This window comes from Amphiura filiformis, chromosome 11, assembly GCF_039555335.1.
Source record: "Amphiura filiformis chromosome 11, Afil_fr2py, whole genome shotgun sequence".
Classification (NCBI taxonomy): domain Eukaryota; kingdom Metazoa; phylum Echinodermata; class Ophiuroidea; order Amphilepidida; family Amphiuridae; genus Amphiura; species Amphiura filiformis.
The window spans coordinates 1,475,505-1,502,669 of NC_092638.1; the positions used below are offsets into that span (position 1 = coordinate 1,475,505).

General features: G+C 34.9%; 1 protein-coding gene across 1 annotated transcript in view; it reads left to right on the forward strand.

Moving 5' to 3' along the window:
* Positions 1–27,165, forward strand: part of LOC140164185 (voltage-dependent T-type calcium channel subunit alpha-1G-like) — a 135,067-nt gene that overhangs the window by 80,589 nt on the left and 27,313 nt on the right. The window contains exons 15-24 of the mRNA XM_072187428.1: positions 8,444–8,535; positions 9,673–9,796; positions 10,610–10,863; positions 11,390–11,516; positions 12,146–12,274; positions 13,337–13,426; positions 13,988–14,207; positions 22,429–22,580; positions 23,590–23,699; positions 24,676–24,806. Of these exons, the coding sequence (XP_072043529.1) occupies positions 8,444–8,535; positions 9,673–9,796; positions 10,610–10,863; positions 11,390–11,516; positions 12,146–12,274; positions 13,337–13,426; positions 13,988–14,207; positions 22,429–22,580; positions 23,590–23,699; positions 24,676–24,806 (1,429 nt within the window). The remainder of the gene's footprint in view (positions 1–8,443; positions 8,536–9,672; positions 9,797–10,609; positions 10,864–11,389; positions 11,517–12,145; positions 12,275–13,336; positions 13,427–13,987; positions 14,208–22,428; positions 22,581–23,589; positions 23,700–24,675; positions 24,807–27,165) is intronic.

Consider the following 27,165-nt stretch of genomic DNA (forward strand, 5'->3'; position numbering starts at 1 on the left):
CAAAATGTTGCATTGGTGATTAACAAATAATGAATATTGTGCTATTCCAGTTGAAATTCATAACCCCCCCATGGAAGACATGATCTTAATCTACCACACTTGGAGTGTGTATTTCAATAGGGACTACCTGAATAGGCGACTCAATTTGAAATCTTCACCCCTGCATGAGAGATTAAGGTCATGAATGTCTTCCATAGGGGGGTGTATGGATTTCATTTAGAATAACACAATAGTATAGACTTTGCAGATATTATATTTAATATTGGTTGTATATAACATGTATTTTATTCTATTATTACTGTTCGGAAAGCAAACCAAATGAATATTGGAAGTTTTCAAATTGATATTAAAAGAATGTTGAAAGAGACGGAATAAGATGAGAAACAGACAGACAAACTTATCTAATTGATTGATTGACTGACTGACTGACTGATTGGCTGACTGACTGATTGACTAACTGACTGACTGCTTGACTGATTAACTAACTGATTTACTAACTGATTGATTGAATGACTGACTGATTGACTGACTGACTGATTGACTGATTAACTGAGTGACTGATGGACTGATTAAAACTGACTGATTAACTAACTGATTGACTGACTGAGTGACTGACTGATTGACTAAATGGCTGATTGATTTACTGACTGACTGGCTGACAGATTGATTGACTGACTGAATGATTGACTAACTGACTGATTGACTGAATAACTGACTGACTGACAAACACATAAATTGAGACAATTCACTTGCCATGTTTCTATTGGTTTGCTTTCATATTTTTCTTCTATTCTGTGCATGTTGAGAGCATGTTTTGCCAATCTTTTTTTGACATGTGAATGAAAGATATCAGTAGAGGTTAATTAATAAGTGTTAATTGAAGGAGAAAAAAACATAAGATATGTGGCTGAAACAGGTGTAAGCCAGGAATGGAAACATTTATCATTTCCTGGAAGATAAGGCAATTCATTGGGCTCTTCCAATTGAAATCTATACACCACCTATGGAAGACATGACATTAATCTCACACACGTGGAGTGTAAATTTCAAATGGTGTTACCTGAATTGGTGACGCCATTTGAAATCTACATTCCATGTGTAGGAGATTAAGGTCATGTCTTCAATGGAGGGTATAGATTTCAACTGAAATAGCCCTTTGTAAGCTTTATTGGCAAGTTAAAACTCAACAAACCAGTAAAATTCTCAAAAGAAAAGAAAAATATTGCAAGGTTCTTCCAAAACTAAACTGAGCTCAAAAAGAAACTTATAATTTTTCACAAAGTCATATCTTGAAATCCTGTCCATCAAATTGAACCAAAATTACACACAGATTTACTTCAATACTCTACTCTTAACACATGTCAGTAACCAAGCAGTTATCCAACTGACACAACAGCAAAATGTACTGACATGGGACAGCTTCCTGGACCACATTAACAGCCCAGCCCTGTTTCATGAAAAAAGTGTATGAAAAGCAGAAAGCAGCACCGTTTTATCATCTGTGCAAGGACCTTGTGTGCATTCTCACAGAATTTTTGTCCTGGGTGCCAAATGTTGGGCTGTGAAAGTGAAAGAAGTCCGGGAAGCTGTCCCATGACAGTGCATTTTGCTGTTGTGTCAGTTGGACAACTGCTTGGTTACTGACATGTGTTTTGAGTAGAGTATTAAGGTAATCATGTGTGTAATTTTGGTTCATTTTGATTGACAGTATTTTAAGATATGACCTTGTGATTCACAAGTTGTAAAAAATTATAAGTTTCTTTTTGAGCTCAGTTTAGTTATATCTTTTCATCACATGTCAAAATTAATACTTCTCCCAATTTAATGACATTTTAACCCATATTTATCAAATATAATTCGAACTCTTATACTCATTATTGTATGTTATTTATTCTATTGTGTTAATCTTTATCATTATTTGCATGACATTATCAAGCTTGCTGTGTTTGACTTTGTGTTTGATTTTACTTTTCTGTATTCTTCCATCAATGTGTGTTGCCTGACTTTATGCTTCTGACTTCATGGCTGCCATCTTGTATCTGTCCCACAATCCTTTGCAAACCAGAACCCAGATGCATCTCCTTTATTGAAACAAAAGACACTGAAATATACCAAGATAAGAAATGAAGATGGCATTGTGGGTAGAGATCAAAATCATAATGGGATGCGCAGACGAAAACAAGGACAAAAGTCCAAAAATAAACGGCAAGAAAATCAGATTGTGATAGTGGAGACAAGTTTGAATAACAATGAAGATGTTGATTTGACATTGGGGATAAAACAAAAGAAAGAAAGAATTATGAAAGATGTGATTTATACCGAGTTGAATGAAATGGATAATCATCCAGGATCTATTAAAGGAGGAAGGGGAGACCGGTATAAGATTGACTCGGATGTCATATGCTTCTGCTGTAAGGTAATTCATAGATTGCCATCATGTCATTGGACATAATATAGTACAAAAGGCAAATTTCAGTTCTTATTGTAAAACATACTTAGTCCACTATTAGCCCACATGATCAGTTATTTAGAATAATAATATGCAAGTCCAATTGCAGAAAAGCCCATCACTAATTGCACTAGAATCTGTTTTACATACATCTATCTCCCAAAAGCTCACACAGCAACATTAAAAGGCCAGGAAATTCTTCAGTAGTGGAACAATGCCTAATTTGCATAAATCCAAAATGGCCACAGGGATGAAATTTTAAAGTTAGTATAATCTGGTTAAAATTCCACGCCAGTCATCTCATCATAACGATTTAAAAAGTATAGTTTGACCTATTGCTGATGCTTAGTTCTTCAGTTTTTGGCAAAAAAGATCAAAATTCTGGTGCAATTAGTTGTGGGTCGTTTCAAAATTTTACTTGCATATAAGCAAGATTGGTGCCTTAGTAAGCTCAAAATTATATGTGCCACCATCAAGAATTGCGGTCATGAGTGGCCAAAGTGAAATTTTATATCCAAATTAATGTGATGTTATAAAGAAATACATAACAAATTTCTTGAGACTTGCTATGGCCCTGAGCAACATCATAGTCAAGAGTGCATACCGTAAACGTTCGCCTAATGGCGCTATAGGCTCCCTTGACGTTAGTGGTATTTTAGGCACAACCTAAAAATGCCCTCACATAAAATTGCCACCAGTAAATAAGGGCACCGAACCTTAATTCTTGTTGGGATTTCAGGAGGAAGCTCTCTATTTGCATATGAAATTTACCCCAGGTGCGCCATTAGGCGAACATTTACGTTAGTTGACCTGCATAATATTACATGTGATTTTTGGTCATTTAGACCTGCTGTGTAGAGGGATGAGTTAGGGCATAGTTATTGTGGCTATGTAGGGTTTTGTTATTAGAACCAGCTTGGAAAAGCACTAACCCTGAACTGACCATGAACTGTAGAAACTACAGTCCATGAACTGACAATACCACACCTTTGGTAGCCTACCCACCCAAACCACCTCAAAGTGTCATGATTTTAAAATGGTTGAAATCTCACTCACAGCTTAAAAATACATCCTTTTAAAGTTTGTATTTGACCTGAGGAAATCATTCAATGTCAGACACTGTTAGCTCCCATGATCCCCAGGTAGGGTGTACAGACAGCCAGGCGGTACCATGATTGGAACTGACTGTGAGGTCTTTGTCATTTGCTGCAAATTTCAAATGTAGTAATAGAGAGAGCAGATAATAAATTTGTTGATAGTTGCCTCCACCGGGAATTGAACAGGGGACCTTTTGCACCAGAGTCAAAGACCTTAACCCTTGGGCCACGCTACTCTAAGATTTTTAGAGTTGCTTAATGTGTTCATTCCATTTGAAATTCATACTACCCCTGTAGAAGATATTTCTAACATCTTCCACAGAGGTAGTGTGGATTTTAAATGGAATATTCCAATTGGAAAATCCGCCTCTTGCTTTAAATGTGCTTTGCTTACCTTGTTTGTCTGTTTGTTTGCTTTGGTATGTTGCTTGCATGCAGTATATGATCATCATATCTGTTGTCGTAAATCCACATTCAAAGATAATCCAAAATATGCATGAGAGATTAAAGAATATGATAAGGAAATGTAAGGAATTTGTAATGGGCGATTCCAGTTGAAATCCATACATTCCAAATGGAGTCGCCCATTCAGGTAGCCTCCATTTGAAATTCACACTCCCTGTGTGGAAGATGAAGGTCGTGTCTTCCATAGGGGGTGTATGGATTTTAACTGGAATATTCATTCTCAAGACAACTGCTGTGTTTTGATGCGATGGGTAACTAAATGGGAGGAAGATTCTGGAATTCCATTGATTAGGAAGATTCTGGAATTCTAATCGATGAGGAAGATTCTGGAATTCCAATTTATTAGGAAGATTCTGGAATTCCAATCGATGAGGAAGATTCTGGAATTCCAATTTATTAGGAAGATTCTGAAATTCCAATTGAGGAAGATTCTGAAATTCTAATTGATTAGAAAGATTCTGGAATTTCAGGAAAATTCTGGAATTCCAATTGATAAGGAAAATTTTGGAATTTAAATCGATGAGGAAGATTCTGGAATTCCAATCGATGAGGAAGATTCTGGAATTCCAATCGAATTCAGCTGGTTTGGCTTTTTAGATCCAATCATATTTTTATCCAAAAAAAAAAAACAGTCAGAAAGATGGGGAAGATTTTGAATTCCAAACAAAATTTGACATTTGGGTCAAATTGTGCAAAGTTTAAAAATATTGTGACATTTTACACAGCTTCCAGCTGGAATTCAACATAACATGAATACAAAAATTCCACCTGGAATGACCATCTTCCAGAGGGGTGTGGATTTTAAATGGAATACCGTAAAAACTCGATAGTCAGCATATGTGCTTACTATCGAGCGCTTTTGAAACATGCAAACATGAAGAGCCCCATCCACAAAAGTGTAAAGGGTTTTCAGCAAATCATCGATACACATTGTTATCTACGATCAAGTAACCTGCAAATTTGTGTCTCAACCCCATTAGCTCAGTTGGTAGAGCGCCGTACTTTGGTACAATTTTAAAAGCGCTCGATAGTAAGCACATATGCTAACAATCGAGTTTTTACGGTAGCCCAGTTGATCTTTCTCTCAGAATAAATCTTTATAAAGCCAAGGGTTGTCTCAGGTCTCATGGGACGTTGGGAATGCATTACAGTATATGTGCTTTTCCCCTGAATGGTCTTTAAATTATTTTTGGACTTTTTGTTATTATTTTGCTGGACATTTTCTTGAAATAAATTTTTTTTTAAATCTTAAAAAAAGAAATGTATCTGCACGATTTTATAAACGACCATGAAGTGCATGCACCACCATCATTTAATATAGACTACATTTAATAGTCATTACATACTAGTAAATTTTAATAAATTTCATTTATTAATAATCTAACAATTCATGAAATATTTTTGCCATTGTATTTTGTTTCACATGTTTGATTGCCGCTGCATGCCATACGCACATCACAACATAAATGTATTGCTTCTGCACAATGCTCACCCCTATTCGTCAAAATGGTAAGTTCCCAAGCAATTATGCAAAGCATATGCAAATTAGCTGCTTATGTATGCATCAGGTTGTGGTTCATTTGCATTGATAAATGTAAATAGTTGCTATTTTTTCTAAATTTTTCATATTTTTTTTTTCAGGTTTACTTCTAATTGTAATCGTGCTATAATATCTAAAAACTTTGCAAAATATTCACTTGAATTTCTCTTCTCTTTCATTGTTAGCTGAAAAAGAGTTAAAATATTTTATGATATTACTCTATGTAGTACTCTTTGAATCACTATTTACTCTATGTATTACTCTTTTATACTATGTATTACTCTTTACTGTAGGTATTACACTTTACTCCTTGTATTATTACTCTAATGTTTCAAGTAGACAGTTTTGAAGATTAAGGAAAATTTTCATTAAACAAAACCAAATAATTTACTCACTATTGACGGTTTCGCCTATCATGGTCGATAGGCATCATCAGAATGATAATGGATGATCCTTACTTCCGGTTGGACGTATCCTGACTGTAGAGGGTGTATTTACAGCCAGGAAAGGATCATACACATGACTCAGGTAGTGGGCCCCTCGTCTCTGTTCATGACGTTCCTCTTCTCCTGATCCATATTGATTCTTTGACATGTCTTGCGTCATCAGTTGGGACAAAGCAAAAGTTCTCTGCAAGGAGTGTGATGCCTATTGACCATGATAGGCAAAACCATCAATAGTGTGTAAATTATTTGGTTATGATGCCTATTGACCATGATAGGCGAAACCATCAATAGTGTGTAAATTATTTGGTTATCTATTCAATGAGTTTTGAAGATATTTTTCAGAAGTGACCAAAAACCTGTTTTTAGTTCAGAATCACATTGAAGCTTTGAGCCTGTTTGCAGAACTGTTGCAAGTCTACATGTATCCCAGCAAACTCAAAAATATCGTTAAAATGTTACAAATTAGGGGTTCATTAATAGAATTGAGTTCTGACCGATAAACAACATTATTATGTTTTCAGGGTTATTAGGAGTTAAGAAAACCTAATAATGATAATATTGGATGGCTTATTTCGCATGATACCATAACATATCGGATTCGTCATACAAATATCGAACTCGCCGTTGGCTCGTCCGATATTTTTATGACTCATCCGATATCTTATGGTATCATGCTCAGCCATCCAATATTATATCATTGATGCTCTTTATTCATTTAATTATCCCCGTTTGTACATTCCCCAACATTCTGTGATTATACTTCATCAAATTATAACAAAATATAGTAGGTAACATTCTTAAAACTGTAATTTTCTGCACCTTTTTTAAATACTGGAATCGCCACATGAAAGCAGTGGAGTAAGGTCACTCAACCCATCTATACTGTCTCTCATTTCTCTTTCTTTGGTACTATTGGTAAATTTCTACTATAATCTGTTGCAAGGTTCCTTTTATGCCTTAACCACTAGGGCCTATACATGCACGACATCAAGCATGTGCATAGGACCTTGTAGAAAATAATATGCGCTGGACGGTTAGCAGTACGCTTATCTTGTAGAAGGAATTCTGCAAAAAATTATATGAATAGTAATATAATTATAGACTCTATAATTAGAGAATAAACGAAAGGATGGTTTGTTTTTACTATTCTTAATCATGCCATAGAGATCACAGTGTCATAGAGGATAGTCTGGTCCAATATTTTGGATAGTGATGCAGTGATGAATTTTAGTGCTACAAGCTAAACTGCACACACTGACTATGAGTGTATTGTAATTTAGAACATTATCATATTTGTCCTAATAATGTTTAAAACCGATTAAAAAGACTTAGTTCGAATCATCCAAAATGAAGAGTATTAGTTAAACAGATAGTTGTATGGTCAGGCCTGTTGATGTGATTTGGGGGGAAAGTTTCCAATTTTCTAATACATTTCTGAAGTTCATAAGTGTTTGTGTCTGATCGCTGTATAGCAGATAGGCAATGTAATCACAAAATTTGCAGAGAGATTTGTCTATCCCAGTTGAAATCCACACACCCTCCGTGGAAGACATAACCTTAATCTCCCACACATGGGGTGTAGATTTCAAATGAGGTCACTCAGTCAGGAATAACCCATTTGATATTCACACTCCCTTTGTGGAAGATAAAGGTAATGTTTTCCATAGGGGGTGTATGGATTTCAACTGGAATAGCCCATGATAACAAGGTTCATGTTATCGTCGCTTACATTCATCCAAAGTAAATGACAATTGCAGTGTTCAGGATTGTAAGTTTATGCGCAGTATTATTGCTTCAAATACAGTAAGCCAAAAAAATTAAGTTACTAGTTATGTTCACCTCAGTATATCCTAAACAAAGACAGATATGTCATAATTGGAACCAGCAGCCAATAGCTGCATCTTCTAGCTCGAATTTAAGATCTCATTCGTTGATATTGTTCAAGAAATAAAGACACGGCGATCCAAAAACCCAAGGAAATGCCAATTTAAATGTTGCACTTTGCTCCATTGAATGTCCTATTGATTTGTACACAAAGCGTTTGTGAACAACTAGCGTCGTGCTTTCATTGACAAAAGTGCAACTTTTGATTTCGTTTTTTCATTAGGTTTTAGATCACTTTTTCTTTAGTTCTCAACCAATTTCAACAAAGAATAAAGTCTTAAATCGGAGCTAAAGAGTACAGGTATTGGCTGTTTGTTTAAATTTTGACATATTTGTATTTATTTAGGATATACAAGGATAAACCCAACTGGTACCTTAATTCTTTGGCTTACTGTATTTGAATTGAATATATAATAGAAAGAAGCGTCAGTAACAGAATTTTACTTTGTGCAGTGAGTGATATTTGAGATTTATAACAGTGGTGAATGAATGTTTATTGCACATGATGAAATTCTTTGTAAGCTTATTATTCTTGTGTTCTGTTTTCTTTGGTAATATTTAGAATTGCGACTGCACAAAGTTTTTACCAGAGCCTAAGGGGTGCTTCAAGACAAGAGAGGAATACGCACTCTATATACTATCACCTCATAATAAGTAAGTGTGACTGCAATGCAAGGTTATAACTGTGGGAACTACTCCCAAACTAATAAAAAAGCCACCTTATACCGACAGTTCCTGGTCTGATAGAAGGGAGTAGCCACTACTGTAATGTGATTCCCTGATATCAACAGTAGCTGCACTGGAGAGGGAGGGTTCCTGGGACCAAAGTGCTCAAGCCACCACTGCCTGTCCCAAGTTGGGGGCAGTGCAGCAGAATGTTAGATTGATGGAACAGGATTTATAATATGTCTACCTGGGCTTGATACAGCAAACAATAACTTGCTTCATCTGTACACGTCCTTAAAAAATATCGATTGCAGATCAAGCCAGGAAGCAGCCACTCCACGGCTATGGAATTTCACTAGTGCATTACTTAAGGTCATTGCGCTTTACAGAAAGTTGCCAATTAATATGGCCCACAACCAAGAGATATACTATTTAGCATCATACTGGGATGCACCTCTATACAGACACAGAACCCTATTCAGCCTACATATAATAACCATCACAGCCAGGAGCAGCACTCTGAGTTTTGAACGAGTAGACGAATAGATACAGCGGCGGCTCAAACGAATAGATACAGCGGGGGCTCAAACAGTTAAACTCGTATTGTTGAGTACTCGCACACCAGAGTCTAGTTATAGTGCCTCACCAATTGAGCAAAGTGGATGCTAATTCAATGTATAAGATGAAGCAAAATTAAAGAAAAAGGAGAGGTATGAATTATGTAGTCTTGTGTTGTTGATTAGTCTTATGTTGTTGAGTAAAGGCCAGCAGCTAACTATAGATATTTCAAGTTGGAATTCTTGGCCCTGGCAGAACACTCAACTCGCTTGTAGCTCTGTGACAAATGCACAGCATACAATGCTGTCCATAAACATTAATGTGTGTGCAGTACACTGCGTACACACTTAGTATGTGACATGTACAAATTGGACACTTTCATCCAGGGCAAAGAATCACTTGAAATATCGAAGTTCTGATTGCTAGTTTATTTTGTATAAAACTGAATATACCAAAATTATTGGGCTAGAAACTCTATTCAGTAGGTCTCAACTCGTGAATAAACATTGTTGTTGTACTCGTATGTATTTATTATAAATGTTGCCATTGCATATTTTCATTTTTTAGATTTCGTCACAAACTTCAGTTCTACATAGCCCAGAAGTGGTTTGATTACACCATTCTTGCCATCATTTTTACCAACTGTGTGACATTAGCTATGGAAAGGCCTGCTATCAAACCTGATAGTTTGGTAAGAAAACCCTAACTCTAACCCTAATCCTAACCCCCTACATAGCCCAGTGGTTTGATTACACCATTCTTGCCATCATGTTTACCAAATGTGTGACATTCATAGAATTAGAGAAGGAGAATCGGGACTCGGCTGCCATCTTGATACAGGCATAGAGCAAAAATTGGGGGTATTCAGTTTCCCTGGGAATGCGCTCGAGGCAATCTTTGCCATGTAAGAGCGACATGGATGATGGGGCATTTGAGAGACGCACTTAATGCTACCTGCACACGATACCAGGATGCTAAAGATTAGACGCAGAATTGTTTTCGTTCATCTACGCGCACTGTCGGCAAGGACCGGAATACCCCCAATTTTCTCCCCATAGCTGACGGTGCGATTGTATGTGCTAGTATAGGGAGTCCAGGTTGTCTTTCTTCAATTCTGTGGTGCCATTAGCTTTGGAAAGGCCTATACTGGAGATGACAGTTTGGTAAGAAAACTATGGCAATGCATTAGAGGTGTATGAGGAAGGGTATGAAGGGTAGTAGGAGGAGGGGGGTAGGACAAGAGTTGTAGGAGGGGTAGGAGGAAAGCGGCAGGATTTGCAGGTGATGGGGATGGATAGAAAAGATATTGGGAGGGAAAGTTTATTGGGGCGTGTTATTTTTGTTATGTGACATTGAGCTATGGAAAATGCGCATCAAGTTAAATAGCCCATTGCTCAACCAAAACTCTGACGGATTTAACATTACATTTGTAAATGTTGAGATAGGTACGTATGTTTTATACATGCACCCAATGTATTCCTCTTAATTGTTTCTCTAAATCCAGGAGCGCAAGTTTCTCAACATTGCCAATTACATCTTCATGGCTATCTTCACCCTGGAGATGCTTGTTAAAGTCTTAGCCAAGGGGTTCTTCATTGGTAAACATGCATACTTACATAGTGGCTGGAATATCATGGATGGATGTCTGGTAGGCATATCATGGATAGATGTTCTCATCTCGCTGGTGTCATCAAGTAGTCCACAGATCTTTGGCATCTTGAGAGTCTTCAGATTGCTGAGGACACTAAGACCACTCAGGTATGTTTGTCTGTCTGTCTGCATGTGTGTTGGACTGTGTACTTTTCTATTTCTAGGATATAATGTTATAATAATGCTAGCATTGTTATACAGTCCACAAATCTTTGGTATCCAGAGAGCGTTCAGTAGAGCTCCTGGTCTCAAGCTTGTAGTGCAGACATTACTATCATCTCTCAAACCTATTGGAAATATTGTCATGCATGTGTTGCACATTCTTTGTTATTGACATACTGTTGTTTTATTTTATATCACAGGGTGATCAGCAGAGCTCCAGGTCTCAAGCTTGTAGTGCAGACATTACTATCATCTCTCAAACCTATTGGAAATATTGTCATCATGTGTTGCACATTCTTTGTTATTAACATACTGTTGTTTTATTTTATATCACAGGGTGATCAGTAGAGCTCCAGGTCTCAAGCTTGTAGTGCAGACATTACTATCATCTCTCAAACCTATTGGAAATATTGTCATCATTTGTTGCACATTCTTTGTTATTAATATACTGTTGTTTTATTTTATATCACAGGGTGATAAGCAGAGCTCCTGGTCTCAAGCTTGTAGTGCAGACATTACTATCATCTCTCAAACCTATTGGAAATATTGTCATCATTTGTTGCACATTCTTTGTTATCTTTGGTATTTTAGGAATACAAGTAAGTGAAATTAATTGGACATTAGATTATGTTATGTAGAAATTTGGCATAATTTGATCAGAATAAAGGCATAAACAATGATCATGTTCAAACCGATACTATTGAGCTGGGTTCATCACATCCAAACAGTTTAAAATAATAATAATAATAATAATAATAATAATAATAATAATAATAATAATAATAATAGTAATAGTAATAGTAATAGTAATAGTAATAGTAATAGTAATAGTAAAGTGCAATGATTTCTAGTGCTCTAGGCACAGGCACAATGCCTAGACATTGATCCACAAGCCTCAGCACACTTTACAGGTTGTCGATAACCACTACAACCCCACATCATTCCATAAACCATTTAACAACAACTCTGGGACTTTGCAGCTTCAGGAGCACACACCCTAGATTTCCACAATTGACCTAATAACATGTAACAAATAAGTGACCTATGATATCAGTATTTCTTACTTTAAGCAGAAAAGCATTTATCGCTGCTGACAGGCTCTCCACATATCACACATAGCATTATATTATCTTAGTTATATCTGTTATGTCATAGGGTTGAAAGAGTCTCTACATACACATTCATACATGATTTTATCTATTATGTTATTTTATATTTCTTTGCTTAGCTCTTCAAAGGAAAATTTTTCTATTGTGATGGACCCGATATCCGCATGATCAGGAACCGAACTCAATGCGAGGCTAATCCACGCAATCAATGGTTGAATCAGCAGTACAACTTTGACCATCTAGGACAGGTATGTATGAACCATAGACTAGAAAATGTACAGACTATACACCACCGGCCAAAGTCCTCAAGCTTTGTATGCTTTGAATTCTGACATATTCATGAAGTTTGATTGTTTGTGTCTGCCAAATCACCAGCATTGCATGTTTGTGTTCAGGGGAGGATCCAGGAATTTTCAGGGGGGCATGCCCACACGAAGTCAGGCACCGCTCTTCCAAAATTAGGGGGTACAGCACTGCATTGCAAAAATTAGGGGGGTCGTGCACCATTTAGTTTAGTTTATTCTTTCTTTATTGAGGGTAACAACTTCAGTGACCAGCACTGCTTTCCAAGCAGGCCCTCAGTCAATACAAAACATAATATTCATAGTATAATACAGTATAACCTAGTATAATAGTACACAAAAGTGATACAGTATGAGATAAAAATGCAATAACAACAAGGAATTCATAAAATATACTTTAACATGAAATGAGAACATTTGTTCCCCTTAAATCCGCCTCTGATATTATGCGATAGAGGGGTATGTGCATAGCAGTTTCATCGCTTGCACTTTATGGAATGATTGGCCCTCATTAACAGGTGATGCTGGGACTTTACTTTACTTTACTTTACTTTACTTTACCGTTGATGAATAGTCTATATTAGTCTATGGTATGAACTTAATGCGAGGCTAATCCATGCAATCAATTATAAATGGGTCAACCAGTAGTATAAATTTGACCATCTAGGATAGGTATGTGTGAATCCAGATAAGGCACCACATTTTTTCTCCCCAGGTGGACATAGGGGGTCATTTCAGGGGTTATCTGAAAAATCTGAAAAAGTTTTTGTTCATAAAGGTGTCACCTAAAAATGACATGGGACATCAAGGTAGTTGACCGTGATGTCCTGTGCTCTTAAAACATGCCAAATCAATATAGGACAATATAGCTATTAACATGTGAAATGGTCTTGCTGTATAACTTCAAGCCTTTCAATGTTCTAGTTCCCAACATGTGTAAACACTCTCAGTCACCACATCTAATTCTAATTACATATAATGATTTCTTTTCATTTTGATTTCTTGCAGGCATTGATGGCGCTGTTTGTTCTAGCATCTCGTGATGGCTGGGTTGAGATTATGTACAATGGTATTGATGCTGTGGGCATAGATCAACAGGTAAGGCATTGGGCTATTCCATTTAAAATCCACACTACCCCTGTGGAAGATTTAGCTAAAGTCTTCCACAGAGGGAGTATGAATTTTGAATACAATAGACAATTGGGTAACTTCCATTTGAAATACTCACTCCAGTTGTGTAAGACATGGGTAAAGCCATAACACGGGGAGTGTGCATTTCAAAATAATTAAACCTGACCAGTTACATTTGAAAAACATACTCCCCCTGTGGAAGATGTTTCCAAATCTTCCACAGGGATAGTGTGGATTTTAACTGGAATAGCCCATTAAAGGCTTTATCAGTGATTGCTAAATCATAAATCTAAACATCATTAAAAAAACACATTTTCACATTTTTTTAAAGAGTATGTGATATAGGGAGTGTAAATTTTAAATGAGGTTACCTGAATGGGTGACTCCATTTGAAATCTTCATTCCCTGTGTGGGAAATAAAGGTTTTGTTTTCCATAGGGGTGTATGGATTTCAACTGGAATAGCCCGTTGCCTGTTCTTATTTCCAGCCAATCATTGCACTTATTATTTGCGCATTATTATTTTCAGCCAATCCGTGACTACAACGAGTGGCTTATCCTCTACTTCATCTCGTTCCTTCTCATCGTCGGTTTCTTCGTCCTCAACATGTTTGTCGGCGTTGTTGTGGAAAACTTTCACAAGTGTCGTGTGGAGCAGGAAGAGCAGGAGTTTGCCGAGAGACTGGAGAAGAGGAAGCTGAAGATTGAGAAAGCCAGACAAAGTATAAAATGTGGCACTGTAGAGGAGGGTTTGTATTGGATTTCAAATTTGTGCCTAGCTTCTCTTATTTCTCGCTATTGCCTCTATTATATGCTATTACTGTGAATTGCTATAACATCTTCTGGATGGGTTGTGTGGACGTGGATATTAAAATATATTCACATCAAGTTTTGATTTGTCTTTTCTGATTTAATCCCTGATATATTTGTTTGTAGCCAAGAATTACAAAATAAGATAGTTCACACTTATGACTCAAAAATATTTGGCCACGGAGACACTTGTGAGAGGTTTAGGGTCTACCACTTTTTCCCTTCTCTTGACAACTCATGTTTTTATCTTAAGTAAACAAATCAGTCAGCATTTTGATTTAAATTTCCCATGTTATGCCCCTGTAATAGATTTTTAACATCATCAATTTCAAAAGTTGTTATAGTTTTTGGTTTATTGAGCTTATTTCTGGAGGAAAATGCAGGTGATTTGGAAGTTGCTAGCCCCTATTATAGGCCTATTAGTATTATGACAAAACAATGAAACAACTCATCCAAAATAGATGCAATTCACAGTCCTCTATGACTCAAGCAAATTTAGTCTCAATGATATACATAATATTCCTCATTCTCTCTGGCTTTTCATTCAATTTAACATTTTAACTCATGATGATCATTTAAGGTACCAGCATGAAGAATGCTGTGCTGGTATATACCATCCATCCAAGATTAACAAGTAATAATGAACTCCATGGGCACTGCTGACTGAATTCCTGGCCTCTAAGAACTATTTTGATTGGTTACCAATAGTTACAAAGAGAGCTATATCATGTATTGAGCCAATCAGAGAAACTGTAAAAAACGGCCAGTAAGGATGATATGAAGGTGCTAAGAGATCTAAAAGCTCTGTTTTGATTGGTTACTCAGTTGATTGTATCATGTAATCAACCAATCAAAGGCATTGTAAGATTATTATATCACTGTAAGAAAGACAGTAGTGCTCATGGAATTCAACATGTAATATTGAACATTTTCACTTTGTTGGGTGAGGTCTTGAAATCCCTGTTATTGTTTTTTGTTTTGTTTGCTTCATGTTAGTACCAAGGACAGAGTTGGGATTTTTGTTGTTCCATGAACCTGTCAAACCAGAGGGGCAGCAGGAAATCTATTTTTGTGTTTTTGTGAATTAAAATTCAGACACAAAGAATACATATTAATGTTAAGTCAGCATTTTTGGAATTGTTACTCATCCAATCAGGATAATGATCTCAACGACCACACACTCTTTTTCTCCATTAGAACGTCCAGACTGGTTATATGCCAGTCCGTAAAAGCGTCAACCAGTGTGGTTCAATTTGACGTATTTAGATATATTGTTGTTCTTGATGTATTGTGCATTTAAAGAGTTTGTTAGCGGTACAGCTCTTGCCTCACCCACCAAGGCATGATGGGGAGCTGTTTTGCCACATCATATATCATATATCTAAAGTAGAGAGATTATGTACCACAAATGTGGACCAAGTTGACATGAAATAATTTTTTATTTATCTCAGTCAGCGGAATAACATTATGAATCTAAAAGGTCTCATTCCAGTGCCATAGTTCAATAACCTCTATACAATACTAATAGATCAGAAAGTGACCTCAACTTGTGGAGTATGAGTTGGGTACCCAAAACATACAAAGGTCATGTGTGTGTACAAGCATATCAGGGGAATAACTGTGTGTTGATAGAATAGCATAATCGAGATCATAGATTAAATTGTGAAATTAGCTGGTATTGATCTCATCTGCAATATATGAACAACTCTGTCCTTGGGTTCAAATCTTTGTTGATGTCCACCATCAAGTTGAATTGCTGTGTTTAGTTATTATGTGAAATTGACACCAAATCATTTCTACCCTTGTGTTGTCTTTCTGTCACATATTGTATAAAATGGCATAACAACAAACATTTATTCTGCACAGAAAACAAACTGATTCCACAAAACCACCTTCAATCTTCATGTTCAGTATAAATGGGCTATTCCGTTTAAAATCTACACTACCCCTGTGGAAGATGTTAGAAATATCACCCACTGGGGGAGTATGAATTTCAAATAGAATGAACACATTAGGCAACTCCGTTTAAACTTCATACATCCTCTGAGAAAGATTCAACCTGAATCTTCCACAGAGTGAGTTGGTTAATGTGCTTATTCCATTTGAAATTCATACTCCCCCTGTGGAAGATATTTCCACAATCTACCCCAGAGGGAATGTGGACTTTAAATGGCTTAGCCCAATTGTTGCATAGTAAATAGTTGCATGTACACAAATTCTATGATTTGCCATAAAACATTTTTCTGCGTTTCTACTGCTATCTAATTTACACTTTTAATTATTCCAATTAATATTGAAATTAATTTTGTACAAAAGTACCACTCATCATCATATTCTTTCCATAGATTAAAGAAGTTAACAGAAGATATTTTTATTTTTATTTTATTTTTTGTTTTTGTCATTCATCCAAATTATTGCAACTATTTGTCACTATTACTGCTGATGACGTTTAATAATTACATCAATCAAAGAATGCTGACAAAAGAAGCATGTTTAATTCATGTTTATCAACACAAATTTGACAAATCCTTTAGAGATACATGCCATTGTTATAATTCTGTTGTAAGTGATTGTTTTTAAGTCAATCATCTCCAACATGTCTAGAACACTGAAAGACCTCACCCAATAAAGAATAGAAACACTGAAAGATCTCACCCAATAAAGAACAGACAGTTCATTTGACGATATTCTTTAATATTAAATTGCAATCATCTAATATATTTATTGCAGCTTATCATTTTACTCACCAAAAATCATGTCAAATCATTTCCCTAAAAGTGACCATCATCAATTAATTCCAAAATCAAATCAGTTGGTATCAAATCACCAAATGGTATATTTGTGATAAACATCAAATCATTTAGTTATCCCCGAAATGTGATCAGATCACCAAATGAACTAACAGTGATAATCATCAAAGTCACTAAATGACTTATCAATGGTATACAACCATCAAGCCATTTACTATATCACCAAATACTGTAAAATACTTAAATTTCGCGAGGTATTTAATTTCGCATTTTTCGTTAGGACCTGAAATTTGCAATATTAAATTCCCCGCAAATTATAAAATTTTACATTGAAACTAACAGTAAATCTTCTGGATTCAAGAATTAAAAACCCTAAAAAATCCTGCTTTTTCTCAATTTGTGAAATAAAGTACCTGTGAAATTTAAGTGTTTTGCAGTACTTCATTGGTAAGTCATTTAATGGTCATCACATCATAATCATGTGCTGATTATCACCAAAAACATCCCAGTGATTCTACCTTCATCTCATCACACTTCCTATTTATATTACAAGAATTAAAAACTTTTTTCAACCTTTTTTGTCCAAAGTTCTATCAATGTATTCTTGCTTCTATAAGGCATGCATGACCTTTGACATGACCCCTTCCTATTTGACCCCCTTGTACAACCCACAGTACCCCCTCATAACATTACTGTAACTGATTGCAATTCAAATGTGAATGCAAGAGTCTGTTAATTCATTGTGAATCTGCTAGCACAAATTTTGAAGTTGTGCTGCAATATGCTTTCAAAGTCAAACTGTTGATTCACTATACTTGTTAATTTCATGATAACTGATGCAGAATGACATGTCATGACACAGGTGACACAATCAACAGCAAATCAGATATCAATAAAACAATTAAACCCTGTGTCCAAGTAATAGTCTGTGCATTAAGTCTTGGAGCCTATCTTTAACCCCCATATCTTGCATTCACATGAAGAGCTTACTATCACTGTTGAAATAGTGTGTGTAGATCATAATTGATGTCTCATAAAACATGTCAGTCTTATTCATAACTAGTTATTACAAACATACAGTAACCATGGTAACCATTAGTTGATATAAAGGTCTTCTGTGAAGTCTGTGATGGTTTTCATTAAAATGTCAAATTTGATCAAACTTAGTAGCATCAAAGTTGATATATTTATGGAAACAAATGTATACAGAAGTTTGTTTCAATTCAACCTTACTATACTTGTGGAGCAGTGCAGGTTGAGTGTAATTTGCCAACCCAGTCTCTCTACTAAAGTGTTAATATTAAGCACTGTACAACAGTCTTAAAGTACTAATATTGAGAATTTAAAAAGTTTGTTTCAATTCAATCTTACTATACTTTTGGAGCAGTGCAAGTTGATTGTAATTTGCAGTATTAAAGCCATCACAATTTCAAAGGGGATCTGTGTTATGTAGTTCAGAATTAGTAATTGCGTGATTAGTTGAAACATTAATAGATTTATATATAAACACATAAGTATTTAGCATGGTTTTCTTATTCTAGTTATACTAATACTTCAATTTGGCCAAGATATTTCTTCAAACACTAATATAATATTACGGTAATAGTTTTGAATTCGGGTATTTTTTAAAATTTAGACTGCACTATTAAATGCTTATGTATTTATAAGGGAGTTCTGTTGACTCCTCTACATGGATCCTGGGTTTCTTTATAAAAAGTAAGTTTGACTGACATTCCTTCCCACAAGGTATATAATCAGAGGAGGCTTAAAGGCATTCCTACAATGCACTATGATTGGGAAATTTGATCAATATAACCTAATTTTAAAGGCAAAGTCCCCATTGCCACACACACAAAATGGTAATTTTAAAACTGCAGCCAACGAGCTAATAGTTGAGACTTAGGACTGATATTTGATTTTCTTACAGGAAACATTCATATTGTCCCACTGCATTAATTTTATTCCTAAGTCTCGATGTTATGAATGTTAAATAATAGGATGAAAACACCAGATATTTGCACACAATTCCAATGCAAGGCATGATCAAATGTACCACATGTGTACAAAAGCCAGACATACAAGGTCAGAAACCCCATTGGGTTGTGGGAATGTCTTTAAACATCCTCTGGTATATAATAGACGTATAGCATAACAATAGATAAAGCTCTGAGGTTAATCTATCTCCTTTTTATGCAATATGCTTATTGTTTTGTGGAAAGGAATTTTGGTCAAACTGACTTATGGTAGATAAACCTACGATTCACATAATATATGATACCTGTGACAGTTGCCTTTCTAATTCAGTAATTTATAGCGGAAAATACTAGTTTTGATAACCACTTGTTTCTTAAATATAATCAATAAATTAATAGTGACTGCTACATACAAATATAGGCTTAATATGGTTTAATTTTGTGAGTCAATTTTGAAAACGACTTGTGAAATTTGACAAATCACAGCTACGTAAAAAAATATATCAAAAGTCGTTGTGACGATTTGGTAAGAGGTTCATAGTATTGGACTATTCCAGTTGAAATATGTTGATCCCCTATGAAAGACACGATGCCATATTTTCACCTCATGTGTGCGAGACAGTGACGTAGCCAGCACTTTTTCAGAAGGTGTGCAAAAGCGGGCAAGGCAACTTTCGAGGGGAGCAAACTTTTGATGAAAATGGTCAAAAATTAGCTGTCAGAGGGAGATTAATGTCATGTCTTCCATAGGGGGTGTATGGATTTCAACTGAAATAGGCTGTTTTATCCTAAACCTTGTAAATTAACTACGTTTAATCAGAATTAACTAGGTTTAATCAGAATTCAACGTACAGCTAAAAATTATTGTATAGTTTATTTTGCATGCAGCGCAGCTGTTTGTTATTGTCGGTTATCATGCCACAAAGAGCTTGTGCTTTCAGTCCCGCCTGCCGCTTTAATGTGCGCATTTGGCTTATAGGGTTAAGGATAAATAAAAAGTTATAATTTAATTTTAATTTTTGCACTACAAGCAAGGATGCAAATTGCCCATTGCATGATAATGTCCATCATTTTAATAGCTTAGCAAAGATGGCGAGAAGAATTTTGAGCAAAAGAATTTCATGTCTAGTTATTAGAACGTAAAGTTGATACGTTAGAGGTTTCCAGTACAGAAAAATTCAGGTAGAATTTCAGGTAAAAATAGAAAGAAAAAGAGAAATGAAAATTTTAGAGTTTGGTGCATTTTTATTATTTCATGTTTGGCCTCAAATGTGTAGACATTGGCATTCATGCAAGATAGCTTTCAGTGGAGTAAGTGGTATGTATCAGATAAATGGTGCCAAATTATGCACTAGATGAATGGTGCCAAATTCTGCACTAGACAAATGGTGCCAAATTCTGTACCTTGATGTGGCTTTTCTGTTGATTGCACTTGCTGTTAAGCATGGTATAGCATGTCAGTGTGTGCACACACTGCATTCACGCTCTCATATGCTTTGTCCATTGTTATTACGCAGTTTATTTAATGAGTGAAAATTAGAGCATGTTGACATGTAGTTTTGATGTTAGCTGATACTTGTATGTTCGTTCCACTCATCATATGTGCTCTTTTGGTGAGCTGTCACTGCTGCTTTCACACCTGGATTGATTGAAAGGAAACAAATGAAAAGATGTTTAATATCATCAAGAGCTGAGTCAGAGGTCAGAGGTCACTTTGAGAAGCTAGCCACAAGGTCAGGTCATTGTATGAAAGGTGAAAGGTCATGTCAGCCGATGTTTGATTCTTGAAGAAAGTTTACAATTTAAGCGTGTGTATAGATTAACAACACTGTCACTGCTGATGGAAGTAGTTGATAATTGAGTAAAGTTATGTGATAGTAGTATTTGAGAAATCTTTGCGTAGTGAAAGGCTGAGGTAAAATTAGCATACATTTTGCATAAATTATTCATTATTCATCTTTTTTGACCTGACCATTTTGTATAATCCAAGCAAACCATTCTTGTAATGTTAAATACTAGAAATACCAATTGTTAAATACTAGAAATACCAATTTGTATTTGTAATTAAGGAAATAGCAACATTAGGTCACAAGTCTGTAGGTATATATTGTAATGAAGTTTGTACCTTCTTTAGATCTGCTTACACTGGGATAAAGTTGTTATTTAGACTCACACTATTGAATTCGGTGCCAAGTATAATTGTGTAAACAGGTGCAGTCATTAGTCAATTATGTCCCTATCAAATTTTGCTTATTATAAGAGCATCAGTTAGTCATTTATTTGAATTGCATCTTGCTGCTATAAACCCTCATTCGCATTGATTTTGCTGAAGAAAAATTAAAGCTCACTTCACATTAACCCAAATATGACTGTTAGGCCTACTAAACAACCATTGACTCAAATTAATTTAATTCTCTGTCGCAATTGAATTTGAGATCAGAATTGAACTGGACTATTCCAGTTGAAATCCACACACCAGTATGGAAGACATGACCTGAATCTTCCACACAGGGAGTGTGAATTTCAAATGGGGTTACCTGAACAGGTGACTACATTTAAGTCTGTACCCTGTGTGGGAGATTCAGGTCATGTCTTACATCTGGGATGTATGGATTTCAACTGGAATAGTCCATTGTGGTGATGTTTTCTTAGTGTAAGCAGGGTCTTAATTAGTACTTGAGTAAATGAGTAAATCAGTCCCCAATTACATCAAGACTGTGGGTTTGCAAGGCAATACTTTACATAGTCCATTCCACAAGGTCCTGCATTTGGCCCATCTTTATTTATTGCTATTAAGGTCTATTGTATCTATCATACTCTTAACAAATTTAGATTTTATATGACCCTCGCTTATATATTTGTATATTTTTAATTCAAAACATTTTATCTATTGCTAACATATATCTAGCTTTTGTAATTTAAGCATGCTCGGTTCATCATAAATTAAATATTTACAACCCCTCTCATGCCTATTCCAGTGTAGGAAGCATATAGCATTTTCAACCAATTAAATTATATAATACCTTTTTTATTGACTTAAAACAGATATTCTTGTAATATAGAACCCATTATCAAATATTTATTCAATATATTTACTCATATAACCCACACTGACACATTTTAAGCATATATTTATGATAATATGACATTGCACTGTTTCTAACTTTTTTCTTATTTTTCTTGTCCTGTTTTCTCTGTCTATATCTTTTCACTGCTATTTGTCTTTATTTCTGTCAACTTTTATTCCTTGTTTTGCTTCTGTCTGCATATATGTTTGTCTCTGTTTTTCATGTGTCTGTCAAAATATCTATCTTTTTGTGGATATATCAATGTCATTGTCTGCCCTCATATGTCTGTCTCTCTGACTGTTGTCTTTCTCTTTGTCACTCTGTCTGGACGTCTTTCTATCTGTCTTTACATAATGATACTACCTACAGAAGCACGAGTGATCCCATACTATAGCAGTTACTCTCCATACCGTCTCAAGGTCCATGATTTTGTCATCAACAAGTATTTTGATTTAGCCATCGCTGGGATCATCTTCCTCAATGTTATATCCATGGCATTGGAGCATTATGGGATGTCCCTGGTAAGTATTATGGGATGGATGTGATAAGTACTTAAAGTTCAATAAAAAAGTGCAGTGATTTATATAGTGCGCTACACACAGACACAAGGCGAAGTGTCCAGGGGAATTTCAAGCTAAATTTCCCCCAAGAGCGTACTAAACCACCGTCAGGTTTCAAACCTGCAATCTCTTGCACCATTGTCGTGCGCCTTATTGATTGAGCTAACTTAACTAACTTAATATATTCTTGGCAGAAAATTGTTGCGATTTGAAAAATAACACTATCATTTTTCCAACATGTAAATTTCATGAAAATGATATATATTTAAATTGCGAATCCATGTCATTAGTGAAATTTTCATTCACATGATCAGTGAATGCTTCTCAGTATTTTAAGGTAATATTATCAACTGAACAGCTCTATACTGTGTCTTGTCTTGTCTCAAGTTGAGAGTAACACCATGTTGGATTTCTTAGTGACAGATTCAAAATGCGCACACTAAGCGAATCGTGCATGGCGTATATGCATAGAAAGGCGATTTGTCCATAAGCTGGCGATGCAACCACGTAAACTCGCCGATTTGAGTCTGCCACAACTCTCAACTTGAGACAAGACACACTATAGTGTAGGGGTTCAGTAAGTCTACACTAACTAACCAGCATTGTAGTGCCTCTTACAAATGATTGATTCAATAACTATGTTAAATTTGTTCCCTATTTTAAGCAATGGGTGAGGTCTACTCCTGATTTAAGAAAAATACAGCGCTAATTTTTGTGGATTAAAACGTTATTATCTTGTTTTGCCAAATGAATGGTAGCTAACTCCTAATGCGTTATTAGTTATTTCTAACTGGCAATAAAAATCAATTTCAAATTTCAATATTTGGTCAATTTTTGGAAACAAGGGCCAAACCCATGCATTTTTAGGGCATTTTTAGAACTGTTCTTAAAGAATACTGACATATGAGCATGCTTGAAATCCTAGTATCAGTGATGATGCAATCTATAATGAGCGTTCTTTCTTTTTCAGGTTCTGCAAGTAATCATGCAATATCTCAATTACATTTTCACGGCCATATTCATTATAGAAGCGTTTGTCAAAATCGTTGCTCTTGGGTTTAAAAGATATTTCAAAGAGAAGTAAGTGGCATGGTTGTTATTTTATTTTAATTAAAGCCTTATACTTTGATCAGCTCGTAATCGGCGGGAATTGTTAGGTTTTTATCACTACGCCAAAAAGTAGACCGCCGTTAAAAGTGATATAGTTAACCTGAATGGTCTATATTTGCATGTTAAAGAAAGTAGGCAAAGTATTATGACTTAATGAATAAATTATTATGCTTCTGGCAAGATGCCATAAGACAATCCTCAAAATAAAACATATTGATATTAATCTGTGATGTTATAAAGCCTGCCGATTACGAGCTGATCAAAGTATAATGTACCATTTCCTTCAAATTTTCAATTTGTTATTCTATACTCAAAATGCTGAAATAATACTTGTAATAATTGTCAGGAAGGGTGGTTTCTGTCCATTTTGAGCTAAACTAACAAGGTAAAGTGAAAAAAAAACCCTACTGGTTATTTTGGCTGTTTAACATGCAGTTTTATAGGAGGACATAAAAGTCATAATTCATGGAGGACATAAAGTCATGAATTATGACTTTATGTTGATCTTTGCTCTGTGGACCTACAAACACAACAATGACCACAATGTCGGTGATAATATCTAACCAAAACGTGTGATTCAAGTTCTGGTTGACATGATTTAATTAATGACAATTCAAATATTTCCCAGATGACTTTTAGCTGTAAAAACATAAATTTGCTTGGAAATCAATGTTTTGCAACCCCTAATTTAAACTAATTAGCAGTGAGTTGTCCATGCGTGTTGTAATAAAGAAGTGTAAGAAGATGGAAGCAAGTGTCGGGGTTTGTCATAGATTTTACTTACGACTAAATTGGTTTTATATGAATGCAAAAATACTTACGTTCAAAGTTTTGACAAACCTGCGACAAACTTCGCATATGATTGTTGGAAGGTCATATTCACAAACCCATCCTTGTATTGAGCAGTCTCTTACACCATCAACCATGTTGTTGCTTTTCTGTACAGATGGAATCAGTTAGATATGTTAATAGTGGTTCTATCACTAGTAGGCATCGTCCTGGAAGAGATGGAATCAGATGTAATCCCTATCAATCCAACCATTATACGTATTATGAGAGTCTTGAGAATAGCAAGAGGTAAGATTCACAAACAAACAAATGATGCTGAGAGGAAACATTCACAAACAAACAAATGATCCTAAGAGAAAACATTCACAAACAAACAAATAATCCTAAGAGAAAACGTTTACAAACAAACAAATGATAAAACATTGACAAACAAACAATTGCTCAGAGAAAACATTTGCATACAAGCAAATGATAATTTTTAAAAGAGAAGATCACAAACCAATAAATGTCAGTAAAAATATTTTAGAATTCATTAAAATTCCATAATTCTTAAGTTTGCTGATCCATAAATTCTGTATCTCTTTCATTTAAACCCAAGATAATATTATATTTAACCCAATATTGTTTATCATTTTGATGATGGCATAGTGACGAATCTTAGATAACTAAAATCAGTCTTTTTGTAAGATAGCCACAATAGAGGCTGACATAATTCAACTTTTTTGGAATGCAAAGCAGTTTTTCTATCATCACTGTCTGTGATTAGCTAATTGCATCACACACTTCACTGGCTCTGATGATTTATCATAATGGACTATTCCAGTTGAATTCCATACACCCCCTATAAAGACATGACCATACTCTCCCTCCGGCTCTTCCATATAGGAGTGTGCATATCAAATGGTGTTACCTAAATGGGTGACTTTATTTGAAATCTACACCCCCTGTGTGGGAGATAGAGGTAATGTATTCAATAGGGGTGTATGGATTTCAACTGGAATAGCCATTTGTCTATATGCAGAAATCACAATGATACAATTGTTCATTTATTTATAGAATATAATTTGCTTTCAATTAAAGTACCTTTTTAATTTAAGAACAGAATGTGATATATTTATAGATCATTAAATTGCTATTATCAGATCCTTAATACTTGACATTCTTCAGCAATAGATCTAACAATTTTTATAGAAATTTGTGTAAAATGCACTCAATTCTTTAGCATAGATTTGCTGCTTTGACCTCTTAAACCAGTTTAATTAAGTCAATACCTAACTAACTTGACCTTTTGTGTAGAATGTATTTGACTAACCCATATTTAGCTCAGCCATTTTCCTATAAATTGTCCCGTTGTGTGCCTGACTGCAACTGAAATTGCAATTTTGCACCATTTAGTTAATAACCAAACCTAGCATAGTATCTCCACTAATCCAGTTTAAGGCACCAAACTTAGATTAGTGTCTTCACTAATCCAGTTATATGGCAATTTTATATCCAAAGTTATAATTTATTCATAGAATCTCTATCAACATTTTCCTAGTTAGTCTAACACCCTTTGTTTCTAGAATATGTGTTCATCCAGTAGAGTGTAGTTAAAGTAGGAAGAAATCTAAAAATCTATTTTTGCAGTAACAAAATTATTAGTTATTGAAGATTAAATAAATACATTTTCCTTTTCAAAACAAATGCACACTGTAGAATTATTAGTTTCAGGTGGTTTATATTATATAATTATCATAAATAAAATATGAATAAATTATTTTGATGTTGAATATGTAAAATTTTTCATTAAGGATATTTTTATTTTAGATTTATGCTAAGTACCCAGCACAAATGCTTTCTTTGCACCAACGTATTTGCACATTTTATTGCTCTGCAATTTATTTACCTTTCTTTCTTTTTTATTGTCATTTTAATGATATTGATTACAATCTTTAAAAAAATCTATAAAACATTGTTATTCTCAAATATGATTTATTTGTCTCAATTAAATTTTACTTAATCAAATTATTTGTCTATAAGTTTTGTTTGACCAATTTAATCACATATTCTGATTTTTGATTTTTGTAAAATAGTTGGAGGTAAAGTGATATTGAATTTGTTAATTTTTGTGTAGTTTTCACTAATTTGGGGCCCTTATACAGTTAATTTGTAAACTATTGTTAGTTTCAAATACAAATTAAACTATGATTATATTGAATGATGTGCAATAGCAATTTATATATAAATTAACAAATATAAATATAGACAGCTTTAAATTAAATGTTGAATAAATGACTTGGTTTAATTTTGAAACAGACACTGGGTTCCAGTTCCAGTGTCTATGTTTGAATAATATACATGATAAATTTGTGAAACTAATGATTTCAGAAGTCTTGGTGCTGTACACAGTTATTTTCTGTATAGTGTCTGTACCGGGTCAAAGTTCAAACAGGTCAAGGGGCTATTCCAGTTGAAACACGTATCTAAATGCTTTCCAATGGCAGTTTGATACAGACTGTCATATGAGCTGACAATAGTGTTTATGTGCTTCACGTCTAAATAGGCTCGCTGCACAGTTGTCTTACAAATGCTGTTTTTAGTTTTTTGGGTTAAAAAAAAAAATTAAAATTCTGGTCAAAATTTGTCAGGAATAAAAAAAGTAGCA